This window comes from Pseudonaja textilis, chromosome 6, assembly GCF_049901715.1.
Source record: "Pseudonaja textilis isolate UNSWEBS1 chromosome 6, rPseTex1.2, whole genome shotgun sequence".
Lineage (NCBI taxonomy): Eukaryota > Metazoa > Chordata > Lepidosauria > Squamata > Elapidae > Pseudonaja > Pseudonaja textilis.
Window position 1 is genome coordinate 8531235 of NC_141995.1, and position 20955 is coordinate 8552189.

Sequence of the window (20955 nt, forward strand, 5' to 3'; positions counted from 1 at the left end):
AACGTTCTTATTTTCACTCCTTGATCCTTATTTTAGATGTTCAAGGTACCTTCAGAAACCTAAGATACTTTAAAAAAAAAAAAGTATAAGGTCTCTTCTGTAAGCACACCAATGCCTTGAGTTAGTTGGAGCAAAGAGAATACACCTTGCCAATCAAAGATGGCAGAAGTAGTACCTGAGGGCAGAATTTGGTCTCGCTCTTTTAATGTAATCCATGGCCTTGGAGGCAGCTGCTCTGGATGAACTGAAATAATGATAAAAGTCTGAATGTTAATGAGGGTTACAGTCAAATCCCTTGAACCACTGGAATTTAATGTCATAATCATGCATGATATAAATATGGTACCGACGTGGCACCAAGCAGCCAGTTGTTCTTAGCAAGAGCATTCAGTATAAAATATAGTATGTTCAGAGAGCGCACACACATCCTTCTAGGAGGACTTTGAATATAAAATTACTCCCCTAACAAAGCTTATATATTGTAAGTAGGACAGATTGCTGGTATCATCATTAAAAAAAAGTTACCTGCTAGATTGTCAAGCATGTAGTTCAACAATTTACGTGTCCCATCTGGGTCCTGATAGAGGCTGAGAATATCTTGTGATAAAGGATTGCCTGAAATCAAAGATGTTTAAAAGAAATAGCTTCCAAAATATTGTTAAGTTTGAATAAATTAACATTTACTGTAACTACCCTTAATTATCCTTAATCCTTTATCTCGGAAGGTAGGATAACTTAGTGAACTACCTTTCATTTCTAGAACAAACCAGGAGACATGATAACATTTTCATTCCCAGGGAAATCATAAAGACACAAGGGAACCAAGAGAATAACAGGAGGGACCTTAGAGATCATCTACTCCAACCCCCTGCTTAGGCAGGAAACCCTATACCATTTCAGACAAATGGTTGTCCAATTGCTTCTTAAAAACTTCCAGCGTTGGAGCATTCACAACTTCTGAAGGCAAGACCTTCCACTGGTTAATTGTTCTAACTCTCAGGAAATTTCTCCTTAGTTTTAGGTTGCTTCTCTCCTTGCTTAGTTTCCCTCCATTGCTTCTTATCCTGCCTTCAGGTGCTTTGGAGAATAGCTTGACTCCCTCTTCTTTGGGGCAGCCCCTGAGATACTGGAACACTGCCACGATGTCACCCCTAGTCCATTTTTTCATCAAACTAGACATACCGAGTTCCTGCAACGGCTCCTCGGATGTTTTAGGCTTCAGACCCCTAATCATCTTTGTTGCTCTTCTCTGCACTCTTTTCTAGAGTTTTAACATCTTTTTTACATCGTGGTGACCAAAACTGGATGCAAGTGTGGTCTTAACAAGGCATTATAAAGTAGTACTAAGAGGAAAGCAGGAGTTATTGTGAAATCCGTTTTGATACACAATCAGGAGGACAGTAGGAAAAGATTTTGCCATTGCTCCACAAATGAAGAGGTTTATCTCAAACTGTATTTATCTGGTTCTGTCTTCCAAATCAGAGCCTTTCTGCTTTTTGTCCTTCATGAAATTTATTTTCTTAATGTTTTGATGAAGTATTTGGAACTGTTTTTTTTTAATTCATGGGGCTGGAACTAAAACTATTTGGGGAGAAGTCCTCTTTACTAGATTGATGAAAACCACAGGTTTCAATGTTTTCCTATCTTTATCTGCAACTGGAGTTTTCAAAGTATTGTTCAAAGGCAATTCTGTCCTTGAAGACAGAATTGGCTTAGATTCTCTTTTAGGGCTGATAAACAGATCAAAAGCTTTATTAGTACAATAAAACCAAAGGAAAGAAGGCTTGTGGGCTTCCAAGAGGCATTCCATTTGCCAACAGAATTTGCTCTTTTAAGGAAAATCTACCTGGCTGATCTTGCTTCTGACAGGAAAGTGACTTTAACCTTCCCTGACAGCTCTGCCGACTCTCTAACGGAGATTCATCTCTCTAATTGAGATTAATCTAAGTGTTTCTCGAGTTAACCTTGATTCCTGGAAACTATACGGACACATGTTGAGGTTTGGACAACAATACAGATTTGTAGCGGTTGGTGCAAAAATTCTATAGACAGAACAGCAGAAGTCAATCATATTGAAATAAAAGGCTCCAAACAACTTAAAAAAATACCTCAAGACTGATATGAAGTTTATTAATTGACTGCTAAAAGAAGCCCTTCTAACTTGATTTCACTGCCATAATTCCCTAGGTTTGACCAGGCAGGATGGGAGGTGATGTTAGAAATACAGAAAGGTTAGATATAAAGAATCAGGCTAAAATATATATAGTGTATGTATATATATGTGTGTGTGTATACACACACACATAGTCCTTGACTTATTACAAGCATCTGTTCAGCAACCATTCAAAGTTACAATGGCACTGGTATGTATGTATGACAGGGATCACCTTTTGTCATCTTCTGACAAGCAAAGCCAGATTCATTTAACAACTGTGTTACTGATTTAACAATGCAGGGATCCACTTAACAACTGGGGCAAGACAGGTCGTAAAATGAGGCAAAACTCGCTTAACAACACTCTTGCTTCACAATGGGAATTTTGGGCTCAACTGCAGTTGTAAGTCAAGGGCAACCCATATTGTCTCCAAGAGGTTAATAGAGGGGTAAGGTCAGACAAAAGGGGAATCAGAGTGAGAATAGAATGGAATAAGGATGGGGATAGGATAAGGAATAGGAACAAGAACAGAACAGGAATAGAAGGAGAAGGGGAATAGAATAGGAATAGAATAGAATAGGAAGGGACCTTGGAGGTCTTCTAGTCCAGCCCCCTGCTCAAGTCTCTTCTTACTCTCTTAGTCTCTTCTTAAAAATCTGCAGTGATGGAGCGCCCACTTAAGCACACAAAAATATATTTCTTACTATCCCCTTACCTTTCAGACCTAGGTTTTGTAGCTGGAAGAGCCGTCCAAGTTCATAAGGCAAAACTCGTAACAAATTGTTGTTTAAAAGCAATTCCCTAAAACGAGAGTAAATTATTTAATAAAGGCAGTTTTAAAAGAGGTTTTACACATCTGCATTCATTGTGATACTTTTCTAAGTGGTGAGATGAAGAAAGCATCAGAGCGTCTATGTTAAGCCTGCCTTCAAATCAACCATTACTGAGGATAAAGATGTACAGGAAGTGCTGGATTGTTATGTGTACAAACAAAATAACAACTTCTGTTTATGATGTGCTATCACAAAGGGTCATTCAAAAGCTGAAGGAAGTCCACAAACGTAGCCAAGGCTCTGGGCTTCTGACTAACCTTTATTTCAGATTGAAATAAAAAGATCAGATAAAATAGGACAAAACATTAGAAGAATTCACATCCAGTTCTTAGAAGATTTTTAAAAAACCAAAAACCTCTGGCCTTAGAACAGTAACTGAGCTTATTTTTTAAGATCATAAACATCCTGACTTGGATGCTTAGAAATTCTTAAAGATTTTGAGCAAGTAGTTTTGCAGATATTAGACTCATTCCAAAGTACATAAAAATGCCAGAATGACACATTAGAAGAGAAACTATTATCCAAAATAAGAGTCCAATGTTGAGTTTTCTACCATACGTAGCGACATTTATCCATAACTTGAGTCATCCTCCTTCCCCAATGCTCGACCATCTTATGCCAAAGAGCACAAATTTAAAAATATTACTACCCCGCCCAAAATTATGTAAAACAAAAGTGCAAAAATTATTGCATGAATATGGTACGTAGGGTGTGTCAAATTTTTCAACTTTCAATTTCTAAACATTAGGGGTGCTCAAAATTTGTGACATGCCTTGGGGATTGTAAAGGTATTTTGGATACTTTAATTTAGATGTGCTTGATAAGTAACTACATAAATATCATACCGTTTTAACATTTTGTTTGTTTCATTACAGTAGCCAAAACAACGCCAGCAAAAATGCTTTTAAATTTGAGGTTATTTGGGAAGATAATTCACCTGAGAGAAACCATGTTTCCTAGTTCTGCTGGTAAACTTCGGAGTTTGTTGGATGAGAGATCCAGGTAAACCAGATTATGAAGCTTGGCAATATCAGGTGGAATGCGAGTCAAATAGTTGTCATTGAGGTGGAGAGCAGTCAAGTGTGTTAGTGACCAAAGTGATGGACTTAAATTGCGCACTCTACCTAAAATCAGAAACAGGTAGAGAGATTTAAGAGTTTTCTTCCACAAGCTCAACAAATATACTTGATCTTGCAACAAAATGTACCAATCATGTACCAAACAATGGTTTCAAGCCAACAGAATTTATCCCATTCAGTGTGAAAATATCTTACTACACACACACACACACTCTTCAGTTAACTGATAAAAAATTCTGATTCAAGAATAATTCTTAAGGTTTTGTTTAGCTAGTTTGATACACTTTCAACACAGGTACATATATAAAAGTCACAAAGGACAGAACCAGTAAGAAAGAAAGAAAGAAAGAAAGAAAGACAGACAATTAATAGTTATTCTTGAATCAGAATTTTATATCAGTTAACTGAAGAGGCAAAATTTGAATTTCTTCCAGGTGAAGACAGATATCAAGATCAAAGAATTAAATATTAACAATTGCCTCTTCTACAAAAAACACATTATTTTTTAAAAATTCTTCTCTGTGCATTTGGATTAAAATAAGTATTTAACAGGGATACATTTAAAGTTAGGCATCTGAATAGGAAAAATGAAACTCGCAAATAGGGGATAAACCCAGCTTGCCAATACAGGTACTCTTTGACTTACAACTAGTTGCTTTGAAATTCTAATGGGCCGAAGAAAAGGTACTGACAACCTGGATTTGAAGTTCTGGTGGCCACCCCAATTCATGTGATTGCATTTTGGGTGCTCAACAACCAGCCGACACTTAAAGCCATCTGCAGTATCCCACAGTCACATGACTATGTTTACTTCCAGTTTCCAACAAAAAATGTGTATTGTGAACAAAGGGTTATTTTAACAACCACAGCATTTGCTTAATGACTGAAGATTTTCTCACCGAACATGGCAATTCACTTAATGACCACCGTAAAAAAAAAGTCATAAAATCTGATCAATCACAGGATGACTTGCATGATTTTTGACCATAATTCATCATCATCATCATCTTCATTTAACTACCCCATAATTCGTCGCGGGGTGGAGCCTGGGGAACTAAATGGAACCAGCAGTGTTTTAATGGCCGGGTGCCCTTCATATCGCCAATGCTGAGTTTTGTTCAGCAGATACATCTTCATTGTGCACAAAGAAATATCTGCCTCTACCTAGGATCGAACTTGCGGCCTTCTGATCGTGAGGCGAGAGCTCCACCGCGAGGCCACCGCACCGCTCCTCTTTTTACTGTAATTCCTGATTCAATTATGGGCATAAGACAAGGACTATCTGTATAAAAAGGATCTGCTAAAGACACAGATGATCCCTCAAAGAGGTTTAATAGGAGCAAAGAATCCAGATCACAAGGAGTTCATTGTTCTACTTTCCTTCAATCTGGTCATTTATCGGATTCCTTACCCGAGATTTCCAACTCTGCCCAGTGGGACTTCTTCCCATTGGCTACCTCTTCTGCTGACATGATGGTATATATTCTGCGAGGATCTGGAGGATCATATTTTTCCTTTGGCATCCCTGTTAGTCTGAAAGAAACAGTGGCTCATTACTACAGCTTGCAAGTTACAACAACACATTTCTCATCATTAAATGACTCATAAGCATGAAAAATAACTGGTGTACAGTACATCGTGAAAGGCTTGTTTGCTGCAAAATTCTGCACTGAAAATTAAGCTAGCCATAATGGGAGCCACTCTCTAGTCTTAAAACGTTATATTTATTACTACAGGTGGCCCTGAAGTTACAACAGTTCATTCACCATTCAAAGTGGCAGCGACACTGAAAAAACTGACTTATGACCTTTTTTTTTACATTTACAACCATTACAGCAAGAGGTCATGTGATCAAAATTCAGACAATGAGTCAACCGACTCATATTTATGACAGTTGCAGTGCTATAAAGCCATGTGATCACCTTTTGCCACCTTCAATGGGGAAGCCAGATTCATTTAATAACTGTGTTACTAATTTAACCACTGCAGCAATTCACTTAACGTTAAGTGACAAAACTCACTTAATATCTGCCTCATTTAGCTACAGAAATGTGGTCCATGAAAGACAGGGCCACCTCTGAGAAAGCTGTTCTGGGTATCAACGGATAAGCCTCCTTTGGTAGCGAGACTCTCAACAAGCTGTAATTTCTATGTTCATTTTCAGACAGATTTTATTTACCAAATTCATTTGCTGCCTCCATCTTATGGTTCAAGGTAAGATTTATTTTGGAGTGGGCAGTTCTAAAGATTATCTAGAAATATCCCAATGGCAAAGAAAAAAAATTAGGGTGATGGTGGGCTTATCAACAAAAGGGCGACCAGTTCAAAACAGTATTTTGGAAGAGAAACCATTGCAATCTAAGTCTCAACGGATGGCCTGTTAGCTTCTGTTTTTTTTTTAATTTAAAATAGTTCCCTTTATATTATTATATCACTGTGTGTGCTCTTCTGTGGGATATTACTGTTACTGCATTTTAAAAACAGTATGTCACTTTGAAGCTTGTGCACAGAAATATGATAGAGACAACTTTAATAAAGATTTTATTTTTTATTTATTTTGATTTGTCAATCAGTTACAAGATAATAGGTTTAAGTATATAGTTATGAATACATGAAATGGGTACATACAAGAAAAATAAAAGAAACAATAGGACAGGGATGGTAGGCACGTTGGTGCGCTTATGCACGCTCCCTACAGACCTCTTAGGAAAGGGGTGAGGTCAATAGTAGACAGTCTAAGGTTAAAGTTTTTGGGATTTGGGGAAGAAACTACAGAGTCAGGTAGAGTATTCCAGACATTGACCACTCTGTTGCGGAAGTTGTATTTCCTGCAATCAAGTTTGGTGCAGTTAACCTTGAGTTTGTATCTATTGCGTGCTCTTGTGTTGTTATGTTTGAAGCTGAAGTATTGACAGGTAGGATGTATGATTTTATATACCATACTTAGATCAGACCGAAGACGGCGTAATTCAAGGTTTTCTAGGTCTAGAATTTCAAGTATGGTGGCATAAGGTATTCTACAACGAGTAGAGGAGTGGAGAACTCTTCTTGTGAAATATTTCTGGACTTCTCAACTGTGCTAATATCAGATATGTAATGTGGGTTCCAGACTGATGAGCTGTATTCGAGTATTGGTCTAGCAAATGTTTTGTGTGGTCTAGTCAGTAGTGTGATATTACCAGAGAAAAAGCTACGTAGGATTACGTTAACAACTCTTAATGCTGTTTTGGCTATGTAGTTACAGTGGGCTCTAGCACTTAGATCATTCGAGATGAGTATTCCAAGGTCCTTTACAGAGCGTGGATCATCAACAAAATCTTGGACTATTCAGCCTGTATTTTATTTTCTGATTTTTTTTGCCAATATGTAAGACAGAGCATTTATTTGTTGAGATTTGAAGTTGCCATTTGTTTGACCATTCTGATACAGAGTCAAGATCTTTTTGAAGGGTAGCAGTGTTGTCTGTGAACAGCTTTACATCATCAGCGAAGAGAATGCAGTTGCTCTTAATATGATCACAGAGGTCATTTATGTAGAGTATGAAGAGAGTTGGTCCTAGAACACTGCCTTGGGGGACACCATTGTTGACAGGTACAGAATTTGATAGGATGCTCCCAATTTTGACCATTTGTTGTCTGTTTGACAGGAATGCTTCTATCCAGTTATGCAGTTGTCCAGAGATACCGTAAGATTTTAGTTTTAGGAATAGTTTGTCGTGTACCACTGAATCAAAGGCTTTACAGAAGTCTATGTAGATTGCATCTACTGTTTTGCCCTGATCGAGTTGTGTAGTCCATATGTTTTTGCAGTGTAAGACTTGCAGATTACAGGATAGTTTTTTCATGAAACCAAATTGTTTATTGGAGAGTAGGTTGTTTGTCTCTAAGTGAAGGATAATGGATTGGTTAATAATTGATTCCATGACTTTACAGGTGACGCAGCATAAGGAGATTGGTCTGTAATTTTCAACTAGGCTGGGGGTCTCCCTTTTTGAAGATGGGGTTGAGCGTGGCTTGTGACCATGGAATACATGGTTATAATTTTATGCATTACCTAGCCACTAGATTTGCTTCACATGGTAATACTATCATATCTAACTAAACACTTCTGAAGTAAAAATAGAACAAGCAATAAAAGGTTTGTTCAATACCTTCCTCTAAATATGTATTATTGTTATGTATATCTAATCATGCTCCCACAAACAAATTTAAAAGCTCTGTAGTATTATCTCATGCCAAAAAGATGAGTAACATAAACCAAAAATGATAAACTTATTGCAAGTAACTTTTACGGGTAATTTACTTTCTCTAAAATCTGCCATCTCTATAGAAATGCCATTCTGTGGCAATTTAATTAGTCATTAAGTTTTTTTCTCAAAATAGAAACATTAATTTCCTAGAAATACTAACTACTTTTTCCTTAAAGACACTTCATTTTTATTTTGCCACACAGAAGTAGTCTAAATTAATACTTAGGGTAAATTAAGGGTTTCAATTATGAAATATAGCACATAATTAATTACACTGATCCTTAGCACAACAATGGCAAAAGCTGGTATTTATGTTTAGAACAATGACATGAACTTTTAGAAGAAGAAACTTCTATTTTTTTCTGCATTTAAGTTGGAAAAGAAACTAGGAAAAAGTAATAAATTCAAAATCAGGAATCATTTGCTTGATTTTACACTTGTCTGTGGCAAGGAAATGCAAACCGAGCTGTCTGCAGATTCTAGAAGTCTTAGCCAAACAAATGTGTATTCAACATCCTCAACACTTAGCCCTAACCATGGATCAGATCCAGATAATCGACTTATGACCACAATAGAGTCCAAAATTTCTGTCGCTGTGACATTTAAGTGAATTTTGTCCCATTTTACGACCTTTCTTGCCACAGTTGTTAATTGAAACACTGCAATTGATAAGTTAGTAACTACGTTAAGTGAATCTGATTTCCCCATTGACTTTGCTTGTCAGAAGTTTGCAAAAGGTGATTGCATGAACCTGGGACACTGCAACCGTCATAAATATGAGTCAAGTGCCAAGTGTCTGAATTTTGATAATGTAACCATGGGGATGCTGCAATGGAAAATTTGTCATTTTTTTTAGTGCTGTTGTAACTTCAAATGGTCACTATAAGTCGAGGACTACCTATATAGACAGGCACATGCAACTAGACTACGGACACAGATCTCCTTAAGCAAGTGAAATAGAACTTATTTCTGTAACTCAACAGCTGGGTTGAATTGATGTAAGTTCTTCTGCTCCAAACAGCTGTACATTGTGAGATTCAGAATTAGGATATGCTGCTGCTACGTCTTTGTTTTTAAATATTTCTAATGGTTAATTGCTCTTTGCCCTAGTCAACAATATATGCTTAGTACATTCGAATACAAAGTTTTCAAAGAATTTTATGCGCAGTGGGCCTATTTGGCTGATACACAAAAATACATGAACACAAAATATGTACCTTAGCAACTGGCATTTGTACACAGTGAAGACAAAACTATACTCCAGGCTATAGATTTACAAGGGCATCCTTGAAAACACAAGCTGCCAAAAGAGTTGCATTCCGGTATGAAGCAAATTGTATCAAGGACAAAGGGAGTGGGTGGATTGTTTTCTTAAAATAGCCACCATTCTGGGTCTAACCATAATCACTACAGTCAAATCCTCTTTTCCATACAACTTCAGAGGAACACCACCTAAATGTGAACTTTAGAAAAGGTTTTTAAAATGAACACATAAAACCATTTCTGTAGCCGAATCTAGCATAATTATTTTGTTATCCATCCTTAACACTTGGCATAAATATCGCTGTGCACTTTAATCCATGAACTGGTAACATTTTACAGGTAGTCCTCGACTTAAAGACTACAATTGAGCCTAAAATTTCTGTTCCTAAACAAGACAGTTGTGTAGTGAGTTTTGTCTCATTTTACGACCTTTCTTATCTCATTTTACGACCTTTCTTCAGTTGTTAAGTGAATCACCAGAGTTGTTAAGTTAGTAACACAACTGCTAAGTGAATCTGACTTCCCCATGGACTATGCTTGTCAAAAGGTTGCAAAAGGAGATCACATGATCCTAGGACACTGCAACCGTCATAAATATGAGTCAGCCCTCAAGTGTCTTAATTTTGATGACACAATCATGGGGATGCTGTAATGGTCTTAAATGTAAAAAACAGTCATAAGTCACCTTTTTCAATGCCGTAGTAACTTTGAACGATCACTAAACCAACTGTTGTAACTCAAGGACAATCTGTGCTTTGGGAAAAAAAAACATGAACCTTGAACTGAACTTCTTACTGTGCTTTAATTGCCAATATCTAAGAACTACTCATTTCACAAAGGATTTGGACTTTTCTGGGGTTATACTGTAGTCCAGAACAAGCACCATCAGTTTTGAAGCCACCTCATTCCAAACCTAACAGTGAAGCCAACAAGAGCAGCCCAGCAGCCTGTGAAATTCAGAACTGCAGCTTTGAGAGCCAAATATAAGAAGTCTGGGAACGGAGTTCTCCACTCTCATTTGCTGGTTTCTTACTACAGGGTAATCCTTAACTTATGACTCACAACTGAGCCCAAAATTACTGTTGCTAAGCAAGACATTTGTTAAGTGAGTGGCTTGAGAGTTGACTTTGTTGACAGTCCAATGGCTTCCCCCTTGGGTTTGCTTGTCAGAAGGTCTCAAAAGGTGATCACATGACCCTGCGACACTGCAGCTGTCATAAATATGAATCAGTCGCTAACTTCAAACGGTCATTAAATGGGCTGTTGTAAGTAGAAGACTATCTGTACTTCTTATTATATCATACACAAGTAGTCCTGGGTTTACAATCAGTTTCTTATCAACTTATTTGAAGTTATGATAGACCTCCAAAAAGATGGTCATGGCCCAGCTTTGAAGTTCTGATGGCCACACCCCCTCCATGGGCATGTGATCATATGTTGACCTGCTTAATGAACAGCATAACTTGCATACATAATTGAGTTCTGAATGACAGTCGTAAGTCAAGGACTACCTGTACCATTGTACTTAGATTTTTGATGGCTTACAGAAAACAGGCACCATCTCAATGTGAAATGCATATACTCTGTATGAAAAAAAAATTAAGAGTCAATCCAAGATTTTCAAGTTAAATGATTTTGGATAGAAGGTCTAAGAAGGTTTTCCACCTCACACAGCCTGGAGAATTGTTGTCTGTGAAATCAGATTTCTATCAAATTGAGATGCACAAGCATTTGGATCTGGAGTTTTACTATCTTAAGAGCTCCACCTGATAATTCAATCTATTTCTTCATCTTGCTTTCAACCAGTTGTTACAATGCACAAAGACATCTTGCCTTTAAAGACCACTTGGGAATTTCAAACTGCTACAGCATGCAACATTGGAACGATTCCAGCCTTAGATCCCCAGTTGCTATTAGACTACAACTTTCCTCACCCTAACAACTGGGGTGAAAGGAATTGACGTCTAAAGTAACATGGAGACCAGAAATTACAAAGATATAAGCCGAACAGTCAATACATATTATATTAGCTTTGTATAGGCCAGAGAGCCATTGACTGAGATAGGTGGCTATAGAAATAGATATGATAGGTGGGTAGGTCGAGACAGACAGACAATCAGCTTATTTCCAAGTTGAATTTAATATCCTGGTTTAAAACCAAAAACTCAAAACAGAATATTTCCAGGGACAGGTTCTTTTAGAGAGTAGCTCCAATGCTTTATTAGAAAACTAGAGCCTGCTGGGAAGAGGTTTTCCCACAAGGTAGGCTCAGCTATGGGAAAAAGCTGCCAAAAAGTTAATTAATGAATTCTGTTCTTAAGGACTTAAAAGAATTTCTTCCTAAGGTTGCCTCTTGCATTTTTCAAACAAGTTTTGACTATGTATTGTAATACCTTTTTAATAAGTTTATGCTAGGCCACATATCAATTTTTATTTTCTACTCTTGATGTAAACTTTTAAAATTGTTGTGGCATAGTGGTATCTCTCCCAAATAAAATGGCGGTACGGTAGCTTCTATTTGTAGATTTCAAACTGTATGTAAATGAAGATGTCCTAAGGCTGTGCCACACATTTGATATTTACCTAAAGGATTGAATTTGTAATATAAGTAGGATCTGCTTCCTTCATTTTACATTAGAAAATGAGGGTGGTGCAAAACCTTGTAATTAAAACATTAATAAAATATGTGGGAAACAGGATGGATAGCCAGTCTATTCCTACATCATGCAGCTATAAATATTTTGCAGTAGCTAAAACACTTTCTCTCTTCGATACCATTCCCATCAATGTTTATGGAAAGTCCATCTTGAACAATTTATAGCAAATATAATAATATAGAAATAGTTATCTGGGGGTGGGAGGGACAAACAAGCCCTTGTAGCTTGTTGGGTCAAAGTTGTGTTACCTTCCAGTAAACAGCCCAAAGTTACTGTGGATATGAGTATTCTGGGATGTAATTTCTTAACTACAGGATTCAATGGAAGGGAGGAAATGGTACTATAATTACCAGGACTTCTCAGTGAAGAATAAATTTCATCAAAGAGCAACTTGAAAACTGTAAGACCAAAATATATTAGAAGCTAATCTTAGTTTTGCCACAGGCTGGAGACCAGCCTGATTTTAGAGCTAGCTTTAATGATTTATCTTAAAGAAATATGCTGTGTATTGTACTGGCCTTGAGATGCCTCTAGCACAACTCTTAGGTTAGTAAGATAGAGATGTGAACTTCAGCCCACAATCCTGTTTATGTTTTATGCAATCTCCAGCCAACCGTATTATCAGCATGTGTGGGGTCCTTGGTGCTCTGAGCTTGGTTATCTTGCAGATGTTCTGCTGAGAGCACCAAGGACCCCACAGTTCAACCATGAACTATGGATATTCTTTTCTATCTGTACAATAACAGCATCTGCTTGCGTTCACTGAAAAAGACCAGCTTTGAAATTCTGGATAGCACTGTTTTAAATCTAAGGCACAAACTGTAGTTATTCATGCTTATACTATAATGCACATTAGTATGACAGACTATGAAAAGCATCACATTTATAATGCATAAAAGTTTAGGACTAGTCAACTTATAGCATTTATGTATCAACTGGTATTTTCCTTAAAGTTTTTGGCACTTCCGTAGAGAAAACAATGTTCCCAGAAGCTTGATTATGACAGAATCAGGCTTATACTCCACATTCTTTATTATCTACATGGGGCTGCCTTGAAGACCATCCAGAAACTTCAACTGATCCAGAATGAAGCAGTCCAGACAGTGATGGACAGACACTCCCTTTGCCTATGTAACATCGATGTGTGGAATGTGAAGGATGTGTGTTTGTGTTTATTTTCATAGTCATAATGTACATTGAAGATGGTATTTAATTTTGTTGTACAAGGTGCAATGACAACAAACTAAACTAATTTCTGCTTCGCAAGCTGCATTGGTTGCCATGTAGAATCAAGGTACTGATTATTACCTATAAAATTCTACATATCATAGGTCTTGGCTACATATGGGAACACTCATTTCCCTTATTATCTGCCTGGCCAATTTGATCAAAGCAATAGACTTATATACCGCTTTATAGTGCTTTATAGACCTCTTTAAGTGGTTTACAGAGTCAGCATATTGGCCCCTATAAGAAATGCAGTGTAGTAACTGCATAGTTACATATAGGCATATATATATATATTGCAGAAATGGCAAATACATATGATACTTTGAAAGGACTGCTTCAATTTTGCTCAAGGTAAACAGCTTCGATGAGCTGATTTTTACAACATGATATCTGGACGGGATTACAAAAAGATCACACAATGAGCTGTTAATCCACAAATCAGACTGAAAGCAGCAAAGCAATAGGGGTAATTAGCTGGCAGTTGGCTGGTTTATAAATCAAGGTTTTGTGCCCACATGTGGGATGCCTTCTGTTCCAAAGACATTAAATACTTCTATTAATTCAGTATCAGGTCACCAAGTGACCAAGGCTTTTCCTGGGTCAAAACAAGCTCCTCAGCTACCAACTGTTCTTTAAAAGCAGAGACTAGATAACTATTTTAATATATAGAATAGAATAGAGAGTTTCTACGATATATCTCACATTGACTTTATCAAATAAGGATAGGTTTTGGTTGCTACATGAATTGATGCCTATAATAAGTCTTATGTACAATTGCTCAACAACCTCTTCATCAGATACCTTCAAGTTATGATTTTATATTCTCCTTTTACTTAACCCAAGTGTAAGCTACTGAATCTATAGAGCAACAAAACTGAGCGGCTATTTCATTTGTTTTTCATTTACTCAGATTTCTTGGAATGAACAGGGCACTTTGAAACCCGAGCAGCTTATTCCGAGAAACAAAATGATGTCCACACAAACAAGTCTTCATTCAGTTATTTGCTGTAGTGAAAATCTGCAAAATACACAATTTCAATTTTCCTTCCTCTTTAAAAAGATTATAGAACAAAAAACAAATCAAGAAATTTAATTTTATTACACTTTAAAGCAGATGGCAATGGAACTTAAGGCAGGATCATATGATACTTTCACACAAGTGTGTAATAATAATTCATTCTACACTGTCACAGATCCACATAGAACTTGGACGCAATCCAAGGAGCCTTCATATAAACAGGTTCTGACTTGCTTTGCAAAAACTCTTTCTCCAACATCCCAAAATTTCACACTGCCAAACATCTCAGCTATGTTGAGAAAAGCAATGCTATATTCAAGTAAGCTTTTAAAAGCTATTTCTGAACACGGAAAGAGCCTTATATATCATACCTGGAGTCACAAGACAGAAAGCTCTCATTGTAACAAACTCTTAATGCATTTCTTTAATAAAACCCCCAAATTTCTTAAAATATTGCCATTAACAACTATTGCCATTCCTAATCAGGCTATTGGAAGGTATTTTGTGACCTGTGAATAATGCTATTTCTGAGAAAATATTCTCCTTCCCCAATTCTGCCATACCACAGAAACCCAGCTTTAGAATTATACATAACAGCAATTATCAGACACGAATTTATAATTCAAAACTCCTTTTGACATCCAATTTTAGTTAGAATAAGATATTTCTATTGCATTATAGAATAATTTCTAGCTTAAAAACAACACATATTAAGAAATTCATCTGATGAGCTGAAAACTTATTAAAAAGTGTACATGACAAAGAAAAATGCCTTGAACCAAACAAATTTAATAAACAAAGGATCTTTTTAAAGGATTCAAACATTATGAAATGTGTCTCTAAGTTTAAAAAGCTCATACTAGTCAGATAATCAATTCTGGCTCCTAAAATTAATCCTGTATTCCTGCTTATAAAATTCTAATCTTCTGCAAGTATTTTATACAGATGACAGAATACAAAAACCACAAAAGGATTTCAAATATTCATATTGTTCTGCCTATAATTGTCACTATCTTGAAGCTCCTACACAGCAAAGGATGATTGCCCAAACTAACCTCTGTGCCATACCAACCCAGCTGAAAAGTACTTTTCACTCGAAGATGGATCCAACAGGAAAGGGTTGCTTCTACTGGAAAAAGTAAAATCAAAAGTTGAAAAGGCAGGACTTTAAAAGCTGCTTCTTGTCCTATCAAACTAAACTCCTCCCTTTAGCCCAAAGCGCTTCGATTCCTACTAATCTGCATTGTAGTGGACCTATCAAAACTTGCAATTTGTAGAATAGATGGGAGGAGGAGCTAGCATGCTTCTGTGAAATTGCCTCCATCTCAAACTTTGGGCAGCTTGGACGTTCTTGTTAAGTCTAAATAAGGTGGAATTGTTGGATCCATTTTCTAGTGATACTTTATAATAAATCCAACCATCCTTCTCAGTCACAATAGAGGAAGTCAAGAAGAAAGGGATATACAGGTAGTCCTCGACTTACCACAATTGAGCCCAACATTTCTGATGCTAAATGGGAAATTTGTTTTGCCCCCATTTTATGACCTTTCTTGCCACAATTAAATGAATCACTGCAGTTGATAAGTTAGTAACCTGGTTAAGTGAATCTGGCTTCCCCATTGACTTTGCTTGCCAGAAGATGGCAAAGGGGGGGGGGGTCACACAACTCAGGGATACTTCAAGGGTCATAAGTATGAACCACCTGCCAAGCACTTGAATTTTGACCACGGGGATGCTGCAAAAAACGGTCGTATCATTTTTTTCAGTGCTGTTGTAACTTTGAACAATCATTAAATTAACTGTTGTAATTAATTGTTGTAAATAGTACTACCTGTACTATTGCATTTTGCCATGATAGATCAATGGAACAGTTTATAGCACGCAATGATTTTCTACAGCTCTACTCTTGAAGATGTTACAAATGGCTGTAAATGCAAAGCACTCAAGATGCAATCATGGGTGTGACCATCACAACTGGGTCGTAAGTACCTTTTGGAGAGTCCATGGTAAACTTCAAATGGTAATTAAGCAACCAGTCATAAGTCAAGGACTACCTGTATTACTTAAGGAAAAAAGTTTGTGGAGAATTTGTATTGGTTATCTATGGAGATTCTCAATCATCCAGGCCATGGTTTTCCAAAAGGTGCTTTTTCAAAAGGCAAAAGGACTTTGTTTTTCCTTGAAGACATTTTACGTTTCATCCAAGGAATTTCAGGACTGAAGAATCTTCCTGGATGAGAAGCAAAATGTCTTCAAGGAAAATCAAAGTCCAGTTGCCTTTTGAAAAAGCACCTTTGGGCTTTTTATTGATTCTTTTATTGCATATTAGATCTAGCTTAAAGCAATTAATCTCAAAACAATCTAACTCACATGAACTCTCAATGGAATGTGCCTCAGTAAAACACAAATACTGATCTAGAATCAATGAGGAGTGACAGACTATAAAAATAAAACCCAGATTTCAAATATTATACAACAGAATACATTTATTCTGCCTATCAGAAATACCATTTTAAGTAAGATTTTACTGTTTTCCAGATAAAGTTTTTATTCTACAAAGTTACAAGCTTCTGCCTTTATGTTCTTTGCTACATTGATGAAAATAATTACCCCCGCTCTTTTACCTAACATAAATAAATTATTAATTTTATTCAGGGAGGTTGAAAATTATATAAATTCATTTATCACAAAATTGTCATTTGTTAACTCCAAATAACATTTGCAGCTATCTGTGGCCTTTAAAAAAAACTCATGCAATTGATTACAGTATACCGAAATAAAAACCTTACACATTTAACATTTCCTATATCTTATAAGCATTTCTAATTAGCTCCCACTCTTATACTTTTAGTATTGTAGTAGAAGCAGGTGCATCCTTTATAATAATCCTGATGTTGCAATGCAACTATGCTATATCTGAAGTGGGAAGTGGCATTATGTCTTTATTTATAGCAAGACTGTTCCATTAAAGATATTTCCTGCTAAGAACATAAGAATAGCTCTTCAAGATCTGGCAAAAACCCATCCTAGTGTAGCATTTGTGTTTTATGATAGAAAATCAGATACAGATATTCCTCAACTTACAAGTTTCCTTAGTGACCATTCGAAGTTACAACGGCATTGAAAAAAGTGACTTATGACCATTTTTCAGTTATGACCGTTGTATCCCCATGATGTAATTGACATTTGGATGCTTGTCAACGGACTCGTATTTATGACAGTTGCAGTGTCCCAGAATCACATGATCCCCTTTTGTGACCTTCTGACAAGCGAAGTCAATGGGGAAACCAGATTCATTTAACAACCATGCTAGTAATTTAACAACTGCACTGATTCACTTAAATGTGAAGTCGTAAAATGGGACAAAACTCATTTCATGAGTTTTTTTTCTCAATTAGCAACATAAATTTTGTGTTCGTAAGTTGAGGACTAAGTGTACTTACGGCGTGCAGTCAGTTGAAGGATGTGCATTCTTTACTGCTAACTAGTCCCCTGACTGTGGTATTTGGTAGCTGCCTGCGCAACCCAAGAAAAACACTGAATTCTGAAGACTAGTATTCCTTGATGGACATGTTCTCCATAATGTAAATCCTCCATAGTAGTTGCCATTACCATGTCTTGAGATAATGAATTCCACATCTCTGTGATGAGATGCTTTACATCAGGGGTGTCCAACCGTAGCAACATTTAAGACTTGTGGACCTCAACTCTCAGAATTGAGGAGCACGGCTGGTTGGGGAATTCTGGGAATTGAAATCTACAAGTCTTAAAGTTGCCAAAATTGGAGTCTCCTGGTTTACATTGTTGGTTTTAAAACTTCTTCCATTCAGTTTCCTTACTTCTGATCCTAATGTTTTCCTAATAAGAAAAACAGCTGTCTGTCCACCTTCTCTATACCATGCATGATTTTATACATTTTGACCATATCTTCCCCCTTTTTTTTCAACCTAGACTCTTTAAAATATTTTAGCCTTTACTCAAATGGGAAGTGTTTAAGCCCCATGGTTACTTAAGTTGAACTTTTTGGTACTTTTTCAGAACAAATGTTTTACAAATGTTTCTACTACAACTAGATAAACAATATTCCAGATGAAGACATGGCAATCATGACAAGGCATAACTGTTGGTAGTTTTTGGTCCTTTTCCTAATGATCAAATCAAATCATTTTTACATTAAATCTTTATTATTGCCTTTGACTAGCCTTTGCAGTAAAAAAAGAGAAAGTTTGCTATAATAATGTGTTACTGGGAATGAAAAAGTAGGACAATAATACAACATATCTATTAAAGTTTTGTGCAACTAGGGTGAAGAAGACATCGTATCAATGTCCCTGGTTCTCTTTTTACTATTGATTTGGCATTCTCCAGGGTTAACTGGCCTAAATATTCAAGATTGCAAAATTATATAGGCATGCTGCCAATGGTTAAAGGCATCTTCAGACCCCAATAAGCATATATATATATATTATTTATATAAACTATGTAATGCCTTTTGTTCAGGAGCTCAGGATAGAAGACACAGCATCCCTCTCCCTATTTTTCCCCACAACAGCAATCTTGTGAGATACAGTACTGATAAGAGAATAACTGGCCCAAAGTCATCCAATGAGTTTTCATGGCTGAAAATAGGCTGAATCTTTCTCCAGTGCCAGTGTAATGTTCTGTGTGAAGTTAATGGTTTTTTTGTATCCAAAAGTGCATGACATACATTTAAACTGAATTACATTTGCTATTTGGTTAATATTTATCCAGCTGAAAGAAACTTTTCTAGAGTTCTTTACCATTTTTTATTTTCATCCCAAACTCACTGCTTACTCCAAATCAAGATGCTTCATGAACAAGTTGGAAGTCCTTGTTTTCAATATTGAAATTACTTCTGGAAAGAATTCCAGTTCTTTGTTCCTTCTCTGAGAAAACTACCCATTTATTCCTGTGCCTTACTTTCTAGTTATTAAACAAATAGCAATTCATATAATTCTGTGAAGTATTTGTGTCCTTTTGGATTGTTTTTAAATCTTTGCCACTGAATGTTATTATCAATGTTACTAGTAGGCCCAATAAATACATAAAGGAAGTGAGTAAATAAAGCTTCAGATTATATTATATTTTACAGTGACATTAACAAAGTGGACTGTTCAAAGGAAAACGGTCAAGATAATAAGGGATCAAAAGAAAAAAGAATGTGCATGCCAATGGATGTGTTAAAATATATTTAACCTGCAGAAGACATGATAGTTGTCTTCAAACATCTGAAAAGCTGTGAGGTAGAAGGTGGGACAAAACTCCTCAGGACTGTTCCAGAAGACAGGATAAGAAACACAGATTTCAAATGATGTTGGGTGGATATGAAAAAGAATCTCCTAATAATAAAAGCTATTTTTAAAAAACGAAACAGGTTGCCTCAGGAGCTAGCATTTCTAGCAATGGAGTGTTTCCATCAATTCAACACAGGCTAAATCTGTTGACAATGCTGTACTATGGTCTCTTGAATTGAGCTAGATAATCTATGTGTTTGGTACCTGTTGCATAAATAAAAACAAACTGAGATATGCCAATGTGAAAAAATTACCGTCCACTTAGTTCAATCAACTTTATTAAATAACTTATTTTAATGAAGTATTCATATGTCTAGCCCAACCATCAAACTCCATAAATTTCACAAACTTTTACTCTCCTCTTGTAAATTTCTTAAGATTATAGAGCACTATTTCCCCACTTCAGCCATTTCTAGGTAGAGGAATTTCAAAGCCCAGAATTCCACAGCAGTGGCATTGATGAGGGTACTGAGAATTGAAGTTCATACACCAAGAAAATTTGCCAAGGTTGGGAAATAGAGTTCTAAAGGTACTGTTTCGAAAGCCTCTGTTAGAAAGTAATTCAGGCTTTTGAGTCTACAAAAATATTATAAAATCATTTGTAAAATTCTGAGTCTTCAATGATTTACATTTAGAGACGCAGCCTTGAAATGGAGATGATTTGGGACAACTTTGAAACATGAGTGCAGCATAAAATTATTCAGTAAGTCACAAAGAATCTCAGAACAACATTCAGAGCTTTAGAGGGCGCTTTTACCTCAATCAAAGTCAGCATTAATGGGCCCGTCATAAGAAAATCACTGGGTAAAAATGGTATTCATGAGAGAACAGGAAGATGGAAGCCATGTTAACCCAGATTATTGATTATTGTCTCATGTTCGCCAAAAAAAAAACCTGGATGAGTTTTTAGATTTCTGGAAAAAAGAAACCAGATGAATCAAGTAATTGAATTTTCCAGATCAAATGTATGTCTTTTAAGTGTGACAAAAATTGAACACTGCATTTCATGGTAATGACCTCATACCAAGTATGAAGAATGGAGGTGATTTACTCAAAGTCTTTGATGAGGAATTTTGTCAAAGGCTTTTTTGAAAACCCAAACATCCAAAACTGATAATCAACTTCATTCACCTGCCTGCTGATGCCCTTAAAAAAA

General features: G+C 36.4%; 1 protein-coding gene across 1 annotated transcript in view; it reads right to left on the reverse strand.

Moving 5' to 3' along the window:
- CNOT6L (CCR4-NOT transcription complex subunit 6 like) overlaps nt 1–20955 on the reverse strand; it is a 39590-nt gene that overhangs the window by 11833 nt on the left and 6802 nt on the right. Inside the window, exons 2-6 of the mRNA XM_026717129.2 lie at nt 5479–5600; nt 3926–4112; nt 2871–2956; nt 526–615; nt 176–244 (exon numbers count right to left, since the gene is read on the reverse strand). Of these exons, the coding sequence (XP_026572914.1) occupies nt 176–244; nt 526–615; nt 2871–2956; nt 3926–4112; nt 5479–5590 (544 nt within the window). The 5' untranslated portion in view covers nt 5591–5600. The remainder of the gene's footprint in view (nt 1–175; nt 245–525; nt 616–2870; nt 2957–3925; nt 4113–5478; nt 5601–20955) is intronic.